Source organism: Pygocentrus nattereri, chromosome 9 (assembly GCF_015220715.1).
Source record: "Pygocentrus nattereri isolate fPygNat1 chromosome 9, fPygNat1.pri, whole genome shotgun sequence".
Taxonomy (NCBI): domain Eukaryota; kingdom Metazoa; phylum Chordata; class Actinopteri; order Characiformes; family Serrasalmidae; genus Pygocentrus; species Pygocentrus nattereri.
The window spans coordinates 24,776,805-24,799,123 of record NC_051219.1 but is presented as its reverse complement, the minus strand read 5'-3'; the positions used below and the strand labels follow the sequence as shown (position 1 = coordinate 24,799,123).

Sequence of the window (22,319 nt, the reverse complement as noted above, 5' to 3'; positions counted from 1 at the left end):
TTTAAAATGGACTGGAAGAGAAAGGTGCCATTATACCAAGTTTTGAAACTTTAGGGCACCTATGAGAAGTCTAAATTCAACCCCAGCTCTTTCATACACACACATCACCCCACTTCAAACACAACGTGTATTTTCCCCAGACTAGACTGCCTCTAACCACAAAGCCAGAGGCCTAAGGCATGGATCAGTGCTTCCTGGCCATAACCGAAGTATGACCTGAAGAGAGAAAAAGGAATTTCTTCATTTCTTTGTATCCATGCCCTGACACATCTACCCTAATTCCGGACCTTACTTGACCTGCGGCTAATTCTTCTGCTTATAGTTTAAATAACCATAGCCAGGGTTTGTTCTCACTTTCAGTTCTTATTACCTTATTCTCACCTTCACATTCATTTTTAGCCTTCTGGCTAAAAATGTGCTCTTCCAAACAAAGCACAGGCTGGACGTGCTTCGGTTCATGCCATGTAATATTAAAAGCTTTTGCAGGCAGTGAAGAGAAGCCTACTCTTTGGAGATGGCCAGTTGCTCGCCCAGTCATATCTATAAAACATTTACCTAGCATGAGCAAGAACACATTGTTGTCTTGTAAGGGAAGATTTTCTGCATCGGAGAGTGGATGTGTAGATGTGCGTCTTCGCAGGCATGGCTTGTGGGGACTTGTTATCAACTCTGGTTCTGAGTTCGTGGATGTACAGTATATTTTGTGATATATAACGAAAGCAAAATTTGACCTCACCAAGAAAAGATCTTTGAGAAAAATCTGTCTTCCTAATGTCGGCCTCTGGCTAAAAACTTCTCTCAAAAGTCAAATAACCAGCAGGAAGAATGTTCTAGAGACTCCTCACAACCACACACAGATACAGCACATGAACCCAGCATTTGGGTTTGTTCCAACATTCATCATTCTCCACTACATGCCCAGTTTTAAAACTTTCAGTCCATACACATCCATAGTTTAAAGAGTAGATATGTTATTATAATTTGAAATTTATGTAAGGTTGTTTTTTGTTTGCTTTGGTATTTTTGGGACGCAGTGCCACTTTTTGTTTTGCAATGCTTGACAAGCTTCTCCGAAACACTGTATGTTTATGTATAATTGAGTTCTCTATACAAAGGGTAGTTTACCATTATATGATTGCACTGTAACAAAGACATGTAAATAAAGACCATTGTACATTCAGCTCTTTTATTTTAGGTGTTCCTTAGGGTTCAGTAGTAGGACCTATTTTATTCCTTATTTATATTCTTCCATTGGATAATATTGGGCCAAAATGATTAACATTACTCTCCACCAAACACAACCATTCTTAACCAAACACAATCATGATCAACCAAATATCCATATTCTCCACCAGACACCATCAATCCAGCAGCATCCTCCAAAAAAAGATTATTTTCCACCAAACAGCAACATTCTCAACCAAAAACCTTCTTTCTCCAACACTATAATTCTTGCTCAGACACCTTTATTCTCAAGCACTAACATTGTCCAACAAACACAATCTCTGTTTACCAAAGGCCATCAGTCTACCAAACAACAACCTCTCCACCAAATCCCCCCAAAAATGCCAGCACTCTTTAAAAAACACTGACATTCACAGCGAAACACCTTCATCATCCTTGAAACACCCTCACTCTCCAGCAAACACCATCTCTCTTAAACAAATAGCATCAGTCCTCCAAACACCAACATTCTCCAGCAAACATCATAATTCTCAACTACACATACCAATTATCAAACAATTACATTCTCCAACAAACACTATCTCTCTTTAAAAAATCATTCACAACCGAATACCATTGTTCTCCAAAAAAATCATTATTCTCCGCAAAACATCCTCATTCTCTACCAAACATCAACACCAAATGCCACCCTCCTCCAAAAATGCCATTATTCTCCAACAAACACTGAAATCCACTGCAAAACACCTTCATTATCCTCCAAACACCAACAGTCTCCAGCAACCACCATGTCTTCATTCTCAACCAAACACCATCACTCTCTAACAAATGCGAACACCAACATTCAAGAAACACCAACATTCCTCAGGGAACACCTCATTGTTTCGCAAAACCACCATTCTCTAAGAATTTAATTTTACCATATTCTGACAAGCCTGTATGAATGGTTGAATATGAATGAGTGGAGAAGAACATTGTAGAAACTCCCAACAACCACATCCATGTACTGCACATCAGCTCAGTTTTCGTGTTAGAGAACGTAAGAGAATGTTGTGTCTGTGTTTTCTGGGATTTAATAATAGAATAATGTTATTTATAGAGTTACAAAGCAAAACAAGTCAGAAATGGTAAGAATAAAAAAACATCTGTAATCAGAGCAAACAGTAAAGGAAGATGTCAGATGACATTATCTAAAGTGAGGAGCATTTAAGAAGGTTGTAGAAAATCAGTGATCAGTAAAATCAGATTTGAAAAGATGAGATTTAAGTGATTTCTTAAGAGTTAAGAGTTTCTTTTAGCAATAGTCTGCCAAAAAAAATGAGTTTGTACATGACACTTATAAGAATCAAACAAAACCATCCATACATTCAGAAACATAGGTACTAAACTTTCACTGGGGCAGTGCTCCTCTTATCACTGGGGTGAAACCCTCAAGGATACATCTCAGTACCTTTAGTCAGGGAACATAATTGTAAAATAATCCATTGAAATTATATTTTCTAAGTCATACTGACTCCACACACCCTGTCTTTTCTCCAGACTATTTATTTTATTGTTCTGTTTTAACACATTAGGCTCTGAAAAGATACAAATACGTACTTTTCACCTGAAAAAAAATTATCTGAGGTGCACAATTAGACCTTAAAACCACTGTTGTACCTTTAAGGAAATATTTACATTGTTTGTACATTGTTTTATGAATGAAAAATGTACCTGCATAGAAACTTTATTTATTACAGCATACACAGTTGTGCATTTCAGTTAATTGAGGTTTTCACATTGGCCATGTATGTGTTTGCGTGCTGCAGGCATGGTTCTGCTGTTTGTGGTGTGGATGAAGAGGAGAGAGAAAGAGAGACAGACCAAACAGCTGCTAATCGATCCTGAAGATGATGTCAGAGACAACATCCTGAAATACGACGAGGAGGGAGGAGGAGAGGAGGACCAGGTGAATGGAGCTCAGATTCTAGAGATATGCACTACCATTCAGAGACTTGAAATGACTTCCAGTCAAAACGGCCATTAAGTACACATTATTTTTGAGAAGATATCTCTGAGGAGATTAGATATAAGATAATCCACTTGTATACGGAATGAAGAAGTCAAAGGAAAAAACAGGAGTTATAAAAACGGGATATCAAAAAATGTTTAAAAGCTGCAATGAAAACAGGGCTCCTAACAACCACCTGGATGACCTGGTAGGCAACAAAACTGCCCCTTCAGATAAACAGCACTTCATCTTTGAGAGAGAAGAGAAAATCAAGCTGCTTCAGATCTGAAAACATCCACAGGTGTTTCTGTCCATTCTTCCACTGTGAGAAGACAACTCAATGCTATGGGTCTGAAAGTAAGTGTAGCTGTCAAGAAGAAAATGAATTAGATACAAAACTTTAAAATAACAAGCCCTAATAAACAGAAACTTAATAGTTATCTAATAATTTGTTAATGAATGTAAATACTTATAGTTACATATATATTGACAAATGGTACCGTTTAAATTATTAAACATTTACTTTAGGATATATTAGTAATCAGTATCTGTCAAAAGCTAATCATTAATTATACATTGTTAATAATGATTTAGTTATTTGATACTGATAACTCCAAAACTGCTTTTGCATTTGCTTAGTTGCATAAAAAAAACTATGAATGAATTGTCTATGCCCTGCTGTCAGAACAAAATCTCATATGTCCAAAATGATAACTTTGTAGGAGAAAGAAAAAGTGTGCTTTACAGTTAATGTAAGTCAATAACACCAAAATGTTTTCAAAGTATTTTTAAGCCATTTGTTTAGGTCCATTCATCATGAGATTTAAACACAATGTAACGGGGCAACAGGAATTTTCCCATTATGACAAAAATTGAGATGAGATTTTGTTCCAACAGCAACACTATGTTATTTAAAGTCACATTACTTTGTGAAACATAAGCTCTCTTAATGCTTGGCTTATCATTACTAAGTGTTAATACATACTTTTAAACAATAACAATTAATAGCCCCTACTATAAATGTGTTACTTTATAATGCATTCAAAAACGATGTATCACACTACTTCTTACACTAAATAGAATACATTTACAAAAAGCATTTGAATGTCACTCTGTAAACAAGTGAGAATTCAAATTGCACCACTTATTAATGCACAAGTAGCAATTCTATAAGTATGAACAAACTACTGTATAATGATTGCTATGTTTAGGGTCCTGTTATTATAAACAGACAGAAAAGGTAGAAATCAAAGAAGCTGTTGGTGGAACAATGGACTGACCTCCACCAGGGTTGGGATAGCTACTGAAAAATTTGTAGTTAGCTACTTTGTAGCTACTTTCCCAAAATTTGTAGCAGCTACAATTTAGCCACTCTTCCAGGAAGAGTAGTGGCTACTCTTTAGCTACTTTCAAAGCACAATTGTCAGAACGTTTGTGAATCTTCACCTGTCACATGAAACAAGCCCAACTGATAGTGTGAATAAGACAATGCATTTAATCCTGTGCCAGAAAAAAAACGTACACACCATAAGGCGTGATATCCAACAAAAATTAAGACTAAATGCAAAGTCAATCATTTCAGGTTTTTCCTGCAAAAATCTGCAGAAATAACCGCATACAAACCCTAGAATTTCCTGCTGTGTCTGATCCACTCATACCAGCATAACACACACTAACGCCACCACCACCACATCAGTGTTACTACAGTACTGAGAGTGATCCACCACCCAAAAAGTACCTGCTCTGTGAGGGTCCATGGGGTTCCTGACCACTGTAGAACAGGGTAAAAGGGGGCAACAAAGTATGCAAAGAAACAGATGGACTACAGTCTGTAACTGTAGAACTACAAAGTGCACCTATGTAGTAAGTGGAGCTGGTAAAATGGACAATGAGTGTAAAAACAAGGATGTCATAATGTTATGCCTGATGTATGTACAGAAATTCACATTCATAGTCTTTATTAAACTTCAGCAACTCTTTAGCCTCAAAATCCTTATCATTGACTCTGACTCAGTTTGGGGGTGAGAATCAGGCCTGAATAATCTTTCCACTGCTGCTGCAGCTCCACAGCAGAACTAGATTTCTAGGTAAAATAGCACAATGAATCTCCTTTGCTGTAAAATTGTTATAACACACAGTTGTAACACAGTTTTCACAATAAATTGTTTTAAATACTGGAGTTAATGTATGACTGCTAATTCACCAACCTTTAACACTGAAGACTGATGCACAGACTGCTGGACACACAGCAACGCAGAGAACAAAACGGCAAAGAGAAAGAAGATGAATATCGATCATTTGGAGATAAATGGACTTATTTACATTTATAAATCACTCTGGTTTCCTGGTATGTTTAATCTGCAGCAACACGTGAAACTTTAGTCAGCTTCTCTTTCTCCTGCTTCTCACTCGAATTGTCCCATTCCACCTTAAATGGCGCAGCAGGACAATTTGGCACCTCAGGCACCATTTAAGGTGGAACGAGACAATTCGAACGAGAAGCTGGGGGATGAGAAGTGACTTCGACCTCATAAAAGTCAAACACTGAGAGACATTTACAAGGAACTCGCGGAGAAGTTTCCCAGAAGTGAGAAAGTGACTACAGCTAAGCTAAAGTTTAAAGCACAGCAAAGTGAGTCTGAGTTTGCATTTATATTTTTAGATTGTATATCAGCATATACTGAGATTATACTTATAGCCAAGATGTAAAACAGGAATAAAATGTTGAGGCTCCCAAGGTGGTTAGATCTTGCTGAAAGGACAAAACGGTTCTTCTTAAACATTTCGGTTGCGATCCCTGAGTTAAGTCTACTAGTTAGAGGTGATCAGCGCATGGGGCGAGCACATGGCTGTTTGCTCAAGCTGTCTGGTCGGCACCAGCCTTCTGTGTTTCATTTCGCGTGGATTCATTTTGTGTGGTTCATTTTGTGTGCATGTAGTGAAATTGTAGCAAAACTGTTTGCTACAGATACACAAAAATTTGTAGGCACTACAGTTATTAACCATAGTTCATACAACTGTGGTGGCTACAGCAATTAACTACTAAAATTTTTAGCTAACTACAAAAAGTAACGCGCTACTTAGCTACTCCCCCCCATCCCTGACCACCACCAGACCTCAACATCACTGAATGTGTTTGATGACTTGAGAAAATGATTAAAGCAACTTCTAAGACTGAACTTTGGAGGTGTGTCTGCAGATCCCTGCAAAGAATGGAAGCTGTAATAAAGGTAGAGTGACACACTCAACACATAAACAGCTGATAATAGAATTAGTTGTTGAAGTTTCTGTGTGATTTCTATAAAATACATACTTCACAAAAATTTATGTTTTTAATGGCCATGTTGACTGGAAATGTAATAAATGATGGTTTTATATAGTTAATTTTATTGCACATATACTTTATCCTGCTTGGACTGGAATAAACTCCATGGATAAGACTGACTCAGACTTCTCCTTCTCCCTGAAATCCCCAACCGGCAAGTTCATCGCTATTTAGTTTACTCCAGAAAAACCTTGTTCACTCTCTTTGTTGATAACAGAGCCTGAAAATGAGCAGCCTGGGGTTTATTCCACACAGAGGAGCTCAGTGTAGAGCTGGTCCTAGTGGACATATTATTCTGGTCTGTGTTGTGGACGCTGTGTGGATGGCAGGCGTATCTTTAGTATATGTTGTGGTCTAATCTGCAGGACTATGATCTGAGTCAGCTGCAGCAGCCTGACTCTTTGGAGCACATCATGACCAAGCCCCCGGGGGGTCCGGCGAGTGGACGAGAGGCCAGTGGTCCCGGAGTCCCAGTACCCACTCCGGCCAGTGGTACCCCATCCTGGGGACATCGGAGACTTCATCAATGAGGTATGTGAATGAAGCATTTTCATTTGTGATGTTGCGTGTTCTAAGCTATACTACTATTTAAAAATTAGATTCACCATTAAGACAGTTGATCTCACCATTCAAAAGTTTAGAATCACCACTTAAATTTTTCAGTTCATAATTCAAATTTTTAGGATCATCATACAAAATTTTAGAATCACCATTCAGAATTTTGTGACTCACTATAACGTTTAAAATCACCATTTAAAAGTTTATCAGAAATTCAAAAATTACCATTTAAAAGTTTAGAATCACCATTTAAAGTTTCAAATTACCATTCAAATGGGTGGAATCACCATTCAAAAGTTTAGAATCACCATGAAAATGTTTGGAATCACTATTTAAAATTGTGGAATCACCATTCAAAAGTTTAGAAACACCATTCAAAATTTTCAAATTAGCACTCAATTTTTGAAGCACCATTGAGAATTTTTTCAAATCACTGTTTAAAAGTTTAAGTACACAGTTAGACATTTAGAATCACTGTGACACTGTCACACCACAGCAAGAACTAATAAACCACATCAATAACTATCAAACCACACTAAGAACTATCACACCAAAACAAGAACTAGCAAACCACACTAAGAACTATCACACCAAAACAAGAACTAGCAAACCACACTAAGAACAATCACACCAAAACAAGAACTAGCAAACCACACTAAGAACTTTCACACCAAAACAAGAACTAGCAAACCACACTAAGAACTATCACACCATAACAGGAATTACCAAAGCACATCAAGAACAATCAAACTACATCAAGAACTAACCAAACCACAGCAAAAACTAAAAAGGTTGAGGTAAAGCATCTCAACATATCTCTAGTGTCTAGTTTACATTTTACGATCTACACTGTATACACTAATTAACACTACACAGAAATACAAACTTTTGAACTCAGTAAAGTATGAGGGAGTTGAGGTTAACCTTGGTACGTATTCCAACAAAACAGAGTCAGAAATCTTTTCAAAAGATGTTTTTCTTCTGTCTTCAACTGAAAGTACAACAAATGGCACAGAACCAGTCGCTTTATGTTCGCCAACAGCTGCATCTGTGTTCCAGGTATTTTACATAAACAAAGAACAAACAGCAAACTGATTTAATCTACTTGAATTCAGACAGTTACTGTGCGAGCAGTAAGGCTGATTGTCTATTGGAGGCAACAGAGCCATGGTCAAGAATCCCAAGCCTTACAGCTGGTCCCACTTGTGCCAGGATCTTCTGTGACATTTATTTCAGCTCCTCCATGTGTTCAGGCTGCAGTGGTCATGTGGAGGCTGTTTGTTTGTCTGTTCAGAAGTTTCTTCCTTATCTGTCTGTCCTCACAGGAACTTTAGGTGCCAAATAATGACCCAACAGCGCCGCCCTACGGTTCACTGCATGTCAAAAGTTTGGGGACACCTTACCATCTTTTCTCACTGACTTAATAAAGAAATAACCCCTGATGATTTTAAGTTAGAAACTTGAATTGAAACTCTTTTGGCTTAAAAGTGGTGGCTTTATTCACAAAGTGGTGTATCACTAATACTGGCACCATATTTACATTTGTGGTATTGTTTTCCTCTAAATAAACTTTTAATATAGCATATTTTTTGCCCAAAAAGGGGGCAGTTGTGGGCTGGATGTTAGGGAACTGGCCCTGTAACCGGAAGGTTGCCGGTTCGATCCCCAGTTCCGACAGTCCATGACTGAGGTGTCCTTGGCACCTAACCCCCAATTGCTCCCTGGGCACCATGGATAGGGCTGCCCACCACTCTGGGCAAGTGTGCTCACTGCCCCCTGTATTGACTAGTGTGTATGTGGTGTTTCGCTGCACGGATGGGTTAAATGTGGAGGTGGAATTTCCCTGTTTGTGGGATTAAAAAAGTATCACTTAAATGTCTAAGGCAGTTTCTAAAATGAAGTTTGACTTCTACAACTTTTCACCATCATCCTTTATTGAATTTTCAGTGCGGCATGCACCTGCAGCTGCTTTTAATTTTTTTTTTTTTGTTCGGTTATGTTTTTTGCAGCCACAGTGTGCAGTTAATTATCCAACTGCCATAATTTCACAGCAGTAAAACACATTTTTAAAATGTAAAGGAAGTCTAAATTCCACCTGAATTGACATCAGCAACAAAAAGAGCCTAATGCAACTCTGTCAGTTGTACTTACTGACTCCTGGAGGCTCATGAGAAGTATAAACTACAATAATGCTAGACTAAAGGCAAGAACTATCACATCTTAACAAGAACTACCAAACTGTACCAAGAACGATCACACCATACCAAGAACTGCCAAACACAGCAAGAACTACCAAATCTCAGTGAAAAGAAAGTCAGCTTACCACGTTTCTGAACAGAAACTCAAGATGTTTATTTTCTCTGGTTTAAGCCAGCTTATCTATGTTAACATTTAACCTGCATGCTAAAATGCATCTCAGTCAGTATTTACTGCCCTTACTGGTACCGCAGAAAAGCAGCACAGGAAAGTGGCTTTTTTGGAACGCATCAATAGTTTACCTTAAGAAAATGGCTCTTCTGAAATGAAGGGTATTACATTTACATTTACAGCATTTAGCAGACGCTCTTATCCAGAGTGACTTACAAGAAGTGCTTTGTCAATCTAGAGAAAGTATCTTTGCTAGTTATCAATAGCTTAGAGAAAAAGACAGTCCTGAGCTCAGATACTGCTAGAAACAAAATGTCATTGCAGACACCAAGAGAAAAAGAAACAGAGTTGAACGCAGAAATCTGTGCCATTCAATGCAATACAATAACAAACAATACAATACAATAAACTACAATACACAGTGAAGTACAATAAAAATAAGTGCAGCTTATAATTCAGTGCTCATTTAAGTGCTGTGTAAAGAGATGAGTCTTCAGTCTACGTTTGAAGACAGCAAGAGACTCTGCTGTTCGGACAGCCAGAGGGAGTTCATTCCACCATCTGGGTGCCAGTACAGAGAACATTCTCGACGCTTGTCTTCTGTGCACCTTGAAGGATGGCGGGTCAAGCCGAGCTGTACTCGAAGCTCGAAAGGCTCGTGGTACAGTTTGAGATTTCACCATTGCCATCAATTAGGTAGGGGCTGGTCCATTTTTGGCTTTGTAGGCAAGCATTAGAGTTTTAAATTTGATGCGTGCAGCTACAGGAAGCCAGTGAAGGGAGCGCAGCAGTGGGGTGATGTGGCTGAACTTGGGTAGATTAAAGACGAGTCGTGCTGCCGCATTCTGGATGAGTTGCAGAGGCTTGATGGTCTGCATGGGAAGACCAGCCAAGAGTGAGTTGCAGTAGTCAAGCCTTGAGATAACAAGAGACTGCACTAGGCAGCCTCTCGGGTGAGGAAGGGTCGGATCCTTCAGATGTTGTACAGGAGATACCTGCATGACCGAGTTAGGTTCACAATGTGAGTTGAAAACTATAACTGGCCATCCAGACTCACACCAAGACTTCTTGTCTCTACAGATGGAACAATCAGGGAGTTCTTGAATGAGATGGCAAGATCATGATGAGGACCTGTAGTTGCAGGGATGAATATCAGCTCAGTCTTGCTGGTATTGAGCTTCAGGTGGTGAGCTGCCATCCATGTAGAGATGTCAGACAGGCATGCAGAGATGCGACTGGAAACCTGTGTGTCAGAGGGAGAGAAAGAAAACATTAGTTGAGTGTCATCAGCATAACAGTGATAAGAGAAGCCATGAGAAGATATTACATCACCAAGAGAGCTAGTGTAAAGAGAAAAGAGAAGAGGACCCAGGACCGAGCCTTGGGGGACACCAGTGGAGAGCCTGCATGGAGAGGATGTGAACCCTCTCCATGTTACCTGATAACAGCGATCCTCCAGATAGGACTTGAACCACTTCCGCACATAACCAGTGATTCCGAGGTTGTTGAGGATGTCCAGAAGGATCGTATGGTTGACTGTGTCAAAAGCTGCAGAGAGATCAAGGATGATCAGGACAGATGACAATTTGGCTGATCTTGCAGATTGGAGGTTCTCGGTCACTGTGATGAGGGCAGTTTCTGTAGAGTGTGCTGGTTTGAAGCCAGACTTTTTGGGGTCTTGCAGCTGGTTCTGTGTGAGAAAGAAAGTTGATTATAGACTGCACGTTCAAGAATTTTTGAAAGGAAAGAAAGAAGTGATACCGGTCTGTAGTTGTTGACATCAGAGCTGTTAAGCATGGGTTTCTTCAAGATGGGGAGTTCTCTTGCAGTCTTGAAAGTTGATGGAACTTCACCTGATGCCAAGGATTTGTTGATGAGAAACGTGATGAAGGGCAGTAGGTCCTCAGATAGAGACTGAAACAATGCCGATGGGATGGGATCCAGTGGGCAGGTGGTTGGGTTACTGTGGGTTGTTCTACTTTGCTACAGTCACAGTCTCTACTCTTCTGAGAAGGCTTTACACTAGATGTTAGAACATTGCTGTAAGGATTTGATTGTATTCAACCAAGTCTGGTGCTGGTATTGGATGATTAGTTCTGGATCACTTCAACTCATTCCAAAGAATGGAGCTCCATCACTGTAGAGAATGCAATTCCACTGCCCCACAGCCCAATACTGGGGGCTTTACACCCCTCTAGCCCACATTTGGCATTGGAAATCATGATCTTATGCTCATGTGCAGCTGCTCCAAAGCGTCCCATTCAGTTGGTTCAACATTTCTCTATGGATATGACACAAGTTGTTTTAGCAATGTGTGATCTTTAAGTAGCTGAATTCCCTCAGTAGGAGGGTTGTCTGGATACCTTTGGACACATAGCGTACTCATAGTTTGAGAGGTAGGAAGCATACTTTTCCATTTTTCCTAAAATGCCAGCACGGACTCAGACAGATGAATCAGACAGTGAATCATGCCTGTAATTGGGCTAGAAGTCATGTACTGTAACCAAAAAGACTTAAGCTACTAAGTGACACTTTATTTGTGGCTAGTTTATTCATGTTTCTCTTAATCTGTCCAACCTTCACAGGGACTTCGGGCGGCAGATAATGACCCGACAGCGCCTCCTTATGACTCTCTACTGGTGTTCGATTACGAAGGCAGCGGATCCACGGCCGGATCGGTCAGCTCTCTCAACTCGTCCAGCAGCGGAGAGCAGGACTACGACTACCTCAACGACTGGGGTCCGCGCTTCAAGAAACTCGCCGACATGTACGGGGGTGGCAACGATGACTAGAACCTTTAAAACTCGATCTGAAATACACAATCCACACCAAGTACACCACCAACAACTACAACAACCAATCGCCTGCCCAGCTCCAGAGAGAGAGAGACCTGTACAGAGAGACAGCTTTGTAGACCTTCCTCTCCCTCTGACTGTCTTCAAACAGAATGCTTTTTCCTTTGATTATACGTTTTTATCACTTTCTTGAGTTCCTTTTGTTTTTTTTTTTTCTTGTATTGTTTTATAGTTAAGTTTATGTTCACTCTTTGTACTCCTCGTTATTTTCTTGAAAGGAATCCTTTTGTTTTTTTGGTTTGGTTTTTTGGTTGAGGTAACCGAGTCTGCAGGGCGAAAGCTTTCTGCTAGCATGGAGAGAGAGAGCGATTTAGCCGCTAATGGCAGTCTCCCCTTCAACCCCAGTTCAACACGTAAGCTGCTGCAGACGGCAAAAGTTGTGCCGCAGTTTACTTGATGTTATAAAGTGGAAAAAATGAAGAAGAGAGAAAAAAAGGTAGGCATTCTACTCTAAAAACGAGTCCGAAGAAGCCATTATTTTTCTTTCTCAGAACTTGAATTATTTGAGAGAAGAGAAGCTCTGTCATCGTCGTCGCTGTCGTCGTTGTTATTGTTGTTTAAGAAGTGCCTTTAGTGGTGCGTAGTTTTTGGATTTTTCACAAACTCAGGATTGGTCTTCTGCCCAGACCTTCCCCTGACATCAATGCTCACAAATAGACTAGACTATGTTCTTTGAAAAGGAGGAGTGGAGATGTAATACGTTGCTATTCTTGTAGATTGCACGGTGTCTTGCTAGTGTTTAAGAAACCACTTCCAGAGGTTGGGGTAGGAAGGCTACTGTATCAGGCACTAAACAAAATTTGGTCAAAATCAAGAGCTAGCAGAGTGTACTCCAACCAGACTGATGAACCAGATTTAGCATGAAATCAGAAGATCTGTTGCTAACATGTTATTCGAATCGATTTGCAAATCTACTTTTGTTTTGTAATTGTAATTTTGGTAACACTTTGCTGTAGGGCAGTGTTCATAAGGCTACATGACTTCTACAGAAGCCCTTCATGATGACTGACATAGATAATTTTGTTATTTACATTTATAAACACTTATTCCAATAGGTGTCTTTTGTCCTAAAGTTTAAAGCCTCTGGAAAGGCTGACTACTTCAGCCTCCACTCTTGGAGTTTGTCTGTGGGAATTGGTGTTCATTCAGTCAAAAAAGCACATGACAAGAGGGCCTTGGTCACAATTGATGTTCCAGTTCATCCTAAAGTTGTTCAGTGGGGTCGAGGTTACGGCTCTGTGCAGGCCACTGGAGTTCCTCCACACAAAGCTGGAAGATTATAATTGTGTACAATGTCTTTGTGTGCTGTAGCATTTAACATCATCCTTCACTGTAGCTAAGGGACCCAAAACCCTGAAAAATAGCCCCAGCCCATTATCCCTCCTCCACCAAAATTTACTGTTGGCATTATACATTCCAATAGGTAACGTTCTCCTGGCATCCATTAAAATGCAGATTCATCAATCACATTGCCAGATAGAGAAGCATTATTCATCACTCTAGAGAACACATTTACCCTGCTCAAGAGTCCAGTGGCATGTGCTTTACATCACTCTAGCGGATGCTTGGTATTGCGAATAATGATCTCAGGCCTAGGGTGCAGCTGCTCAGCCATGGAAACTCATTTCATGAAGCTCCCAATGCACAGTTCTTGAGCTGATGTTGCTTCCAGAGGCAGTTTGGAACTCGGCAGTGAGTGATGCAACATTGCATAGGTGATTTTTTACACATTATGCACTTCAGCTTGGCAGCTTTGAGCTTGAGTTTGCATGGTCTACAGCTTCAGGACTGAGCTGTTGTTGCTCCTGGATGCTTCAATTTCACAATAATAGCACTTGCGGTTGGCCGAGGCAGATCCAGCAGGGAGGACATTTCAAAAACTGACATGTGGCAAAGGTGGCATTCTATGACAGAGCCACGTTTAAAGTTACTGAGCTCATCAGTATGACCCATTCAGCGTTTGTCTATGGAAACTGCATAAATATGAGCTTGATTTTAGACATGTTAGCAATGGGTGTGGCTGAAACACCCAAATTCGTCAATTAGGAGGCATGTCCACATTCAAAAGTCAGTTGTTATTATGTGCTATACTCTTCACCCAAGAAGAAATGACACATTTGTGATTGACCCTGACATCACAGCTTTTATGATAGTAGTCACCTTTGGGAATAAGCTTTTATAAATGTTTATATATGTTTAAGTTGTCCTGATGGGTTTATGTAGCTTTATGAACACTACCCTACAGTAAAGTGCTGCTGAATTTCTTTTTTTTTTTTCATTTTTGTTGATATTTGCTTGATTTCAAACAGACAGACAAAGTAGAGAGACAGCTGGTGAGAACATTTATGACCTGTTGAACCACAATCTAGGAAAGAACTGAATGTTGGTTAGATGTTTGATTAGTTCCTGATGCTGAATTTCCAGCTTTTGAAGAAGGTGCAAGCCTTGTCCACCCTTATTCCTCAGTGGTTCTTGCTTTGCCTCAATTGGTATAGAACCCTTACAATATGTGGGGGTTCTTTAAACTTTAGAAATGTTCCTCACACTCTATTTAATTTACAAAAAAGGTTTCTGTATTGGACTCAAAATGGTTCTTCTCTGGTGTTGCTCCAAAGAACCCTTTCTGGCACTTATTTTCATGCCTGAATCGTTTGAGCACTTCCTTTTTACGTTTTTTAGGGGAGACAACTGTAAAGAAAATGAAAGTTCTGTACAGAAGACACATTATAATGAGGAAATTCTGAATACATGTAGGTTCCCTAAAAATACCTTCATCAAGCACAAGACCTTTAAATGAGTGATGCCGTGATGGAAAATTTCTCAAATTGTCCCCTCAACTTGAGTAATAGTATGCAAGTATGTAGGTTGTGAAAGTGAAAGAAAACATGCATGTTGAAGGGTTAGATGTTTAACTGCTTCAAAACTGCTAGTGTTATTTCAACAGGAACACTAATGAAAGCATTCCCAGAGCGTGGGGTTCTTTTTCCTGAAATGTAACTGCATTTATTGGAGAAAACATCTTGGACTAATAGAAATTAGCAGTAGCATTGCCAAATGAGGCCAGACTCCATTACTTTCAGCAAATTATGCAACGTACACCCTACAGCTGCTTCTTATCTGTTTTTCTTTTTCATGTTTTTTGCCACCACAGCATGCGATTAATTATTCAAACAACTTAATTTCACAGCAGCAAAACATGTTTTCAGATATACAAGAAAGCAAAAGTTCCACTACACCTGAACTGGCGTAGAACAAAAAGAAAACAAAGTGATGTAACTCCTGGAGTCCTGTAGTGTAAGGTGTGCAGCAACTGCGAGAGCCAGAGATATATAGTATATGAGATGTTTTGCCAGTTGCAATGCATTATGGGGCAGTTTGTTCCTGGATGGTAAACTAAGAAAACAGTTCATACTGAAATTCACTAGTCTTGAAGAATCCTGATGAAATATACTGTAATTATACTATATTACATTCTCACTGTTGGGCTGAACGATTTGGGAAAATATCTAATTGCAATTTGTCTGACCAATATTTGCAAATTACTGTACATGGGATTATTTTAAGCTTCAGGCCTTTTTTGTGCTCAAGAAGAGCAGCAGTTCCACTTTTTCAGGCATTAGGCTCCACTGATGACTCTCACTGGTCTTCGATATCAGGTTAAATTTCCCCGCATAAAATTGACAATGTCCAACAATAGAGGACATAATTAAAATTCTCAAATTGCAATTTTGATTTAAAAGAGATCAATCGCTCAGCCCTTCCTCACTGTTATATAAAAACCTCTGAACTCTGAAACACCCTTTCTAAGCTTTAGCTGCTCTAAATGTTGACCACACATTTTGTGATGAATAGATCAACAAAAACAGCCACAAAGTTGGTAAAATGTTATCACATCTCCTGTAAATTTCATATTTATTTTCAGAGAAATGAGGCTCTGTTATGACAGTGATAATAAACTGTATAAGTATACTACAAAACTAATATCCTACAACAAGTATATATAATATACTTTACTATAGATCTTTTAAAATTTGGTCCTTCAATCCAATTTCCAATCTTGGATTTTGACACAAAGTGGTCAGTTATAATCAACAGTTCACCTCTAGTTTTTATGAAATCCAGGACCAGGAACTCAATTCAAGGTCTGGATTTGAAAATCCCTGCCTTAATATGTTGAGATGCACTGATATGGGAATTCTGGAGTGTTACTGATCTAATATTTTCCATGCACATATCTGTATATACCCCAAGAACCAGACAAGCCTGTAAAGTGTTACCATAACCTTTTCTATTTTTGTTGAGAATGGCTTGATTTCAGACAGTGAAACTGGAGAAAAGGCTGGAGAGATCATTTCTGATCTGCTGGAACATAGAAGTTTGAACATGTTCTAGGAAAGAATTGAATGTTGGTCAGATTTTTGATTAGGCTTCCGTTTCCTGAGGCTGAATATCCAGCTCTTGTAGAGGACGCCAGCTTTGTCTGCCCTTAAATATAAAGGATCTTCAATGATTTTACAAATTTCCTGCACATTTTGTTTACATATCAAATTAAACACAACAGCAGCACTGAGAAATTCAGAAATTCACACTATTAAATGCAGCAAAATGAATAAAATATGCAGTAGTCCAGAGTCACTTAAATGTTCCACTCTTCTGGAGTACAAGAAATGTCATCAACATAACAGTCAAATGTGGAAGGTGGTCCAACAATTATCTGCCAATACTGATACAATTCTGATATCATTGTGCATCTCTTTAATAATGGCCTCACTATATTATATAGTATGAACAAATGCTGTATAAATTGTTGCATCTTTATAAGATAACTGTTATGTCATGCTAAAGCAGCTTTTGGGTTGCTTTAGAAAGAACTGATGTTTCTCCTGCAAGCATGTTGAGGCTGTGATTGCCTAGTGCCTCTACGGCATGCAGCAGCAAAGCTTATCATTCAGGAATAATTCAGAGTGGTTTGGTGCAAAATGCCTTAGTCTGGACAAAGTCAGAATTGTTTACAGTGGTGGTGATAGGAACCAGATATCCACCTCTAAAAGCTCCCTCACTGAAAGTTATTACATGAAATGGTTATGAATATGCTGCCTAATGTCTGAGACACATTTTTTGTTTTACAATAGTTTTAAAAAGTAATGGTGGAGGGATACATGCATGGCACTGTGAGGCAAATAGTCCCCAAAGAAATTGTATTATTTTCAGATTTTCCTCTATTTTACTATCTTTAACATTCCATATAAAACTCAGAAGACACGTGTAGGTTCAATGGTGGGTTTAGACAGTAAATAAAATGTTTGTATTTTTGTTGTAGTCATCAACCCCTGGTCCCTATCACCACCCACTGTAAATGAATCTGAACCATTTCACACCACACCACTCTGAATGACGTTATGCTGAATTGTGGAAAATTTTTTGAAATATCTGTGGATTTACTGTGTCAAAAAAGTAGAAGAGACCATCAAAAAAAGGCATCTGAGAGCAGATTTGTACTAGTTAAAAGAACAAAAAGCCCTTTTAATATAAAAAGTGTCATTGCTGAAAATCCTGTGCAGACACTGTGCAGGCAATATAGAAATTCCGGTCGCAGCTTTATTGTTTTCACCATTGCTTGTATTCACTTGTATTCTAAGTCTATGCCTATGCTGATGCTTCAGCTTTACATGTATCATGGATGCTATCCAAATGTTGTATATATGCTTTTTTAAGACTTATTTTAAGCATTTTTTACATTTTGTTCCCAATTCTTTGATAAGTTTTAAGGTTTAATTTTAGCTTTTGTGTTTTTTTCCCTTTTTTCTTCTGAGAAAAATCAGGCTTCAAAGCGAGCAAAAAGCCATTGATTTCATTGTAAACTCAGAGGAAGCCTATTGCAAGCCTATGGCCATACCACATAATCGCAGTTTACAGCTGAACACACGGTTATTGCGCACGATTACACCCCCTCACGTTCACACACACACACACACTTTTTGTTTGCATATGGGAAACGCTTTGTTGGTGCTAAGCATAGCCGTTTGATTTTGTTCTCTTCCGAATTTCCTCCACATGCGTGGAGCTCACAGCTGCCAGCGGCTGAAAGGGAACCGACAGGAGGAGAAGTTAGTGCACCTGCCGCATCCCTTCATGAATAAATACATATATCTCTCTCAGAGCCTCTGAGCTGCGCAAGCGACGCACATTTAAAAGCTGAGCGTGTCCCGGTGAACGAACTCAAATCAAAAAGGAAACTTTTCGTATCCTGACCACAGCTGCTCTCTCTCGATTCAGCAGAGAATCAAACAGAAGAGCACAAACACAGCATATCGTCGCTGCCTAAACTGTCATTTTCCCCTTTTATTTTTTGCATTTGAAAACAACAGCTGCCCCTTTATGTTGTGTGAACATTTCATGGTAAATGGATCAATAAATCTGGTCCAAAAATACTTGAAATAAAATCTCAATACATCAACCAATTTTTTTCCTTTTTATGAACAATTACTGCAAAGTTTTGTTCAGCGACGATATGTAAGAAAATCACTCCTCTCCTTTTTTTGGCTTCAACCACAAACAGCGAGTTCGGAATTTTCAGTCATGGTTTATTTTGATGGTTCTCTCTGCTTTCTCTGGTCAGGTTCAGTTATTAGTGTCAGTATTAGCCCTCAGAGGTCCTACACTTATTATTTTGTTTAGCATCACATAGCTACACAATGAATGACAACAACTTTTGATTTCTATTCTGTCTGGACAGGTTGAAATCTGCACATGTGAAGGTAAATCTATAGTTAAAAAGAAAATTATCAGGGTTAGTATCGATAAGGAACGGCTAATATTTGCTAAAAAAATGTTAGCCACAACAAGACATAGCTACTACAAGATGAGGTTAATACCTACAACACAAGATCAGCCACTGCAACACAAAGTCAAACCCTACAACACAAGACTAGCATCTACAAGACTATATTAGTCGTCTAAATACATCAAAAGATTTGTGTGTGCAACACAAAGTTCCTACAAGATAAGGCTAACATCTGCAAGACAGACTAGCCACCACAAGAGAATGACAGTATCTAAAAGAGAAAGCTAGCATTTACAAGATGAGGTTAAAACTTACAGCAAGATAGCAATGCAAGCTCAGTCCCTACAACAAAACACAAGATTAATACTTGCAAGACAAGACTAGCATCTACCAGGCAAAATTAGTACCCACAGCATAATGTTAATACAATAAAAGATTAGTACCTGCAAGGCTAGGTTCTACAAGATAAGGTTAGCATCCACAAGGCAAAGTTAGTATCTACAAGCATTGAGAAGACAAGGTTATTATGCACAAGAAAAGGCTAGCATCGACAATACGAAGCTAGCAACCACAAGATACAACTAGCACCCACATGACAACGTTAGCAATCACAAGACAATGTTAGTAGCCTAAATACAACACAACATTAATATCTTCATCACAAGGTTCGGCCCAACATGACAAGGTTGACTTTCATAATACAAGATTAGCAACTAACAAGTTTAGCATCCACAAGACATGATTAGCACCTACAAAACAGTGTTAGCAGCCTACATAATAAAGTTAGCATCCACAAAACAATAGTAGCATCTATAATATAATGATTATGTCTTTTAGATTAACACCTGAAAGAAATGATTAGCATCTAATATACAAGGCTAGCAACAACAAAACCAGGTTAGCGACCATAAAACAAATTTTGCATCTATAATACAGGGTAAGCAACCACAAATTAAGATTAGCAACCCCAAAACAAGCTTAACACCCCAACATAAGCTTAGCATGTATTAGACAAGGTTAGCACCTACAACACATGGCCTACATTCACAAGACAAAGCTAACATCTACACAAGGCTGCCATACAAAGCTAGCAACCACAAGGCAAGGGTAGGATCTAAGCACCGCCAGGGGACCACCAAAATAAATTGTTACTGATTTGTTTTTGCTGCTGTTCATTAGCATGTCTGTCAGTTTATATGTACAACAGTCAGAACTGATTGTGATTTGTGGTTGATCTGAATCCTTCAGGATCCACATGCGCTGGCCTTTGATAAGTAGGGCAAACTTCACTTCAGAAGGTGCCACAAATCCTGCGCGATTACAGGGAGGCGTGTGGTGTGGAGAATACTAAAGAGAACACTTCAAAAGAGGGAAACCATCCATACTGAGAGAGACAACGAGCAGTTTATCTAGAGACACCCTGATGCTACTCACCGTGTGTGTACATAATGTAGTAATTGCTTGGAGCTGAACAGATTAGGCAAAATTGGAGCTTTTTTTGCATGTGTCTTTTTTCTAATGGACAAAAACGATTATCTATCGAGTATCATACTGAAGATTTTAAGAATCGAAGCGACCCGCATGATCGTGGTTGTTCTTCTTCTTTCTTTTTTTCCAGAAAACATTCTGGAGTGTATTATAATACTCACAATAATGAAGGATGAAAAAGTATATATGAAATAACTAACTAAAAACAAAAAAAAAACAAAAGAACACAATCATTGCACAGTTATGAAGTTAAAATGACTTTTTTGTAAACTGTCGACAGCACAAATATTTTGTATTGTTGTTTGTACCATTTTTGTACCAAAAAAAGGAGAAAAAGCAAACGAAAAAAAAGGGAAAAATAATTATTCTTGTTTTAAACGTGTGTTTCTAGTGCCACTGCAATCTTGGTTTCCAAAAGCAGTTCCGTATGTACGCAGCCTTGCAGAGTAACAGTGTATATAGAAGCTATGCTGGTCACCACGCCGGCGGCTTTGTGTTATATAAATAAAGCTCCCCTCCTTTTACTGCTGCTCATGTTGTCTCTTCTTTAAACAGTCAACTAAACACTGCCCTGGTCACTTTATTAGAAATCCCACCGTATTCACCTTTGTGCTGTACAGTCAGAGAGTGTTGCTCATCCATGGATGCACTTTGGGTATCTAATAAAATGACAGTGAGTGGACATACTAAGTGTTTCCAATAAAGTGGCCAGTCAGTGGAAGTACACAGTGGGTGTTTTTAAAAAAATGGCAGTGGGTGGACAAACAAGGTGTTTCTAATTAAGTAGCCAGTGAATGGACATACAAGTGTTTCTAATAAAATGGCCAGTGGAAGTAAAAGGTAGATGTGTCCAATAAAGTGGCCAGTGGGTGAAAGTAAAAGGCAGGTGTTTCTAATAAAGTGGCCATTTAGTGGCGGTACAAATTGGAGTTTTTGCACAAGGTGCACAATACATGAATAAATGTTAAAAGTCCTTACATTTACAAAAGCATTCTGCAACTTGAGCCTTGCTGCACATTGCAGAACAATACAATCATGCATATTTCGGTGCTTTCCTTTTGAAATAACGACTGAATCAAAGACTGCAGACAATGCTTCTTTCACATAATCCATTTCACTGCAGAGATATGACTGTGCATTTCCCTTTTAATCCAGATAAAACCAGCTAGTATATAATTTTGTGAATAGTTTCTGCAATTACAGGCCCAATAGACAATAACATACTGGCAGCATTCCATTATTGATCTGCATGAAAAAGGATTTGAATAGGTAATTGCCTTGACCAGTGATTTTATGTGGATCCCCAGTGGAGAAAAACTAAGGAAACTGTACTGAAACCTGCTCAGTGGGCAGCTCATCAATGGAAGCTTGCATGAGTCTGCAGAGAGCTACAATACTCAGAAGACTTTCAGCTGTACTTTGGGAAATGTACAAAAAAGAAGTGCTACAAGATTATCTGAGTACAAACCCACATCCACAGAGCCACGTCTCGAACAGAACTCACTATAACTTTGACTCCAAATTGAGTGGGACTTCTGGTCAGTTCAGTTTAATTTGTTTGGCTCTTTCTCCAACAGTAATTGTCCAAAAGCATCTTCCTACAAATGCAGGTCCATCCCCTCAGAACCTCCTTAGATCACGAACTACTGAGAGGAACCAAGAATCAAAAGGACAAACTCCCTAAGACTGAAGAAGATTCACTGTGGAACCATGACTCAAAAGGAGAAACTCTCTAAGACTGAAGAAGAACCAGTGAGGAACTATAACTCA

General features: G+C 39.0%; 1 protein-coding gene across 1 annotated transcript in view; it reads left to right on the top strand.

Moving 5' to 3' along the window:
- The window catches only part of LOC108442511 (cadherin-4-like), a 530,226-nt gene extending 512,873 nt beyond the window's left edge, over positions 1–17,353 (top strand). Inside the window, 4 exon segments of the mRNA XM_037541381.1 lie at positions 2,991–3,130; positions 6,863–6,925; positions 6,927–7,028; positions 12,008–17,353. Coding sequence (XP_037397278.1) covers positions 2,991–3,130; positions 6,863–6,925; positions 6,927–7,028; positions 12,008–12,214 — 512 coding nt within the window. The 3' untranslated portion in view covers positions 12,215–17,353.
- Positions 17,354–22,319: the final 4,966 nt, after the last annotated feature.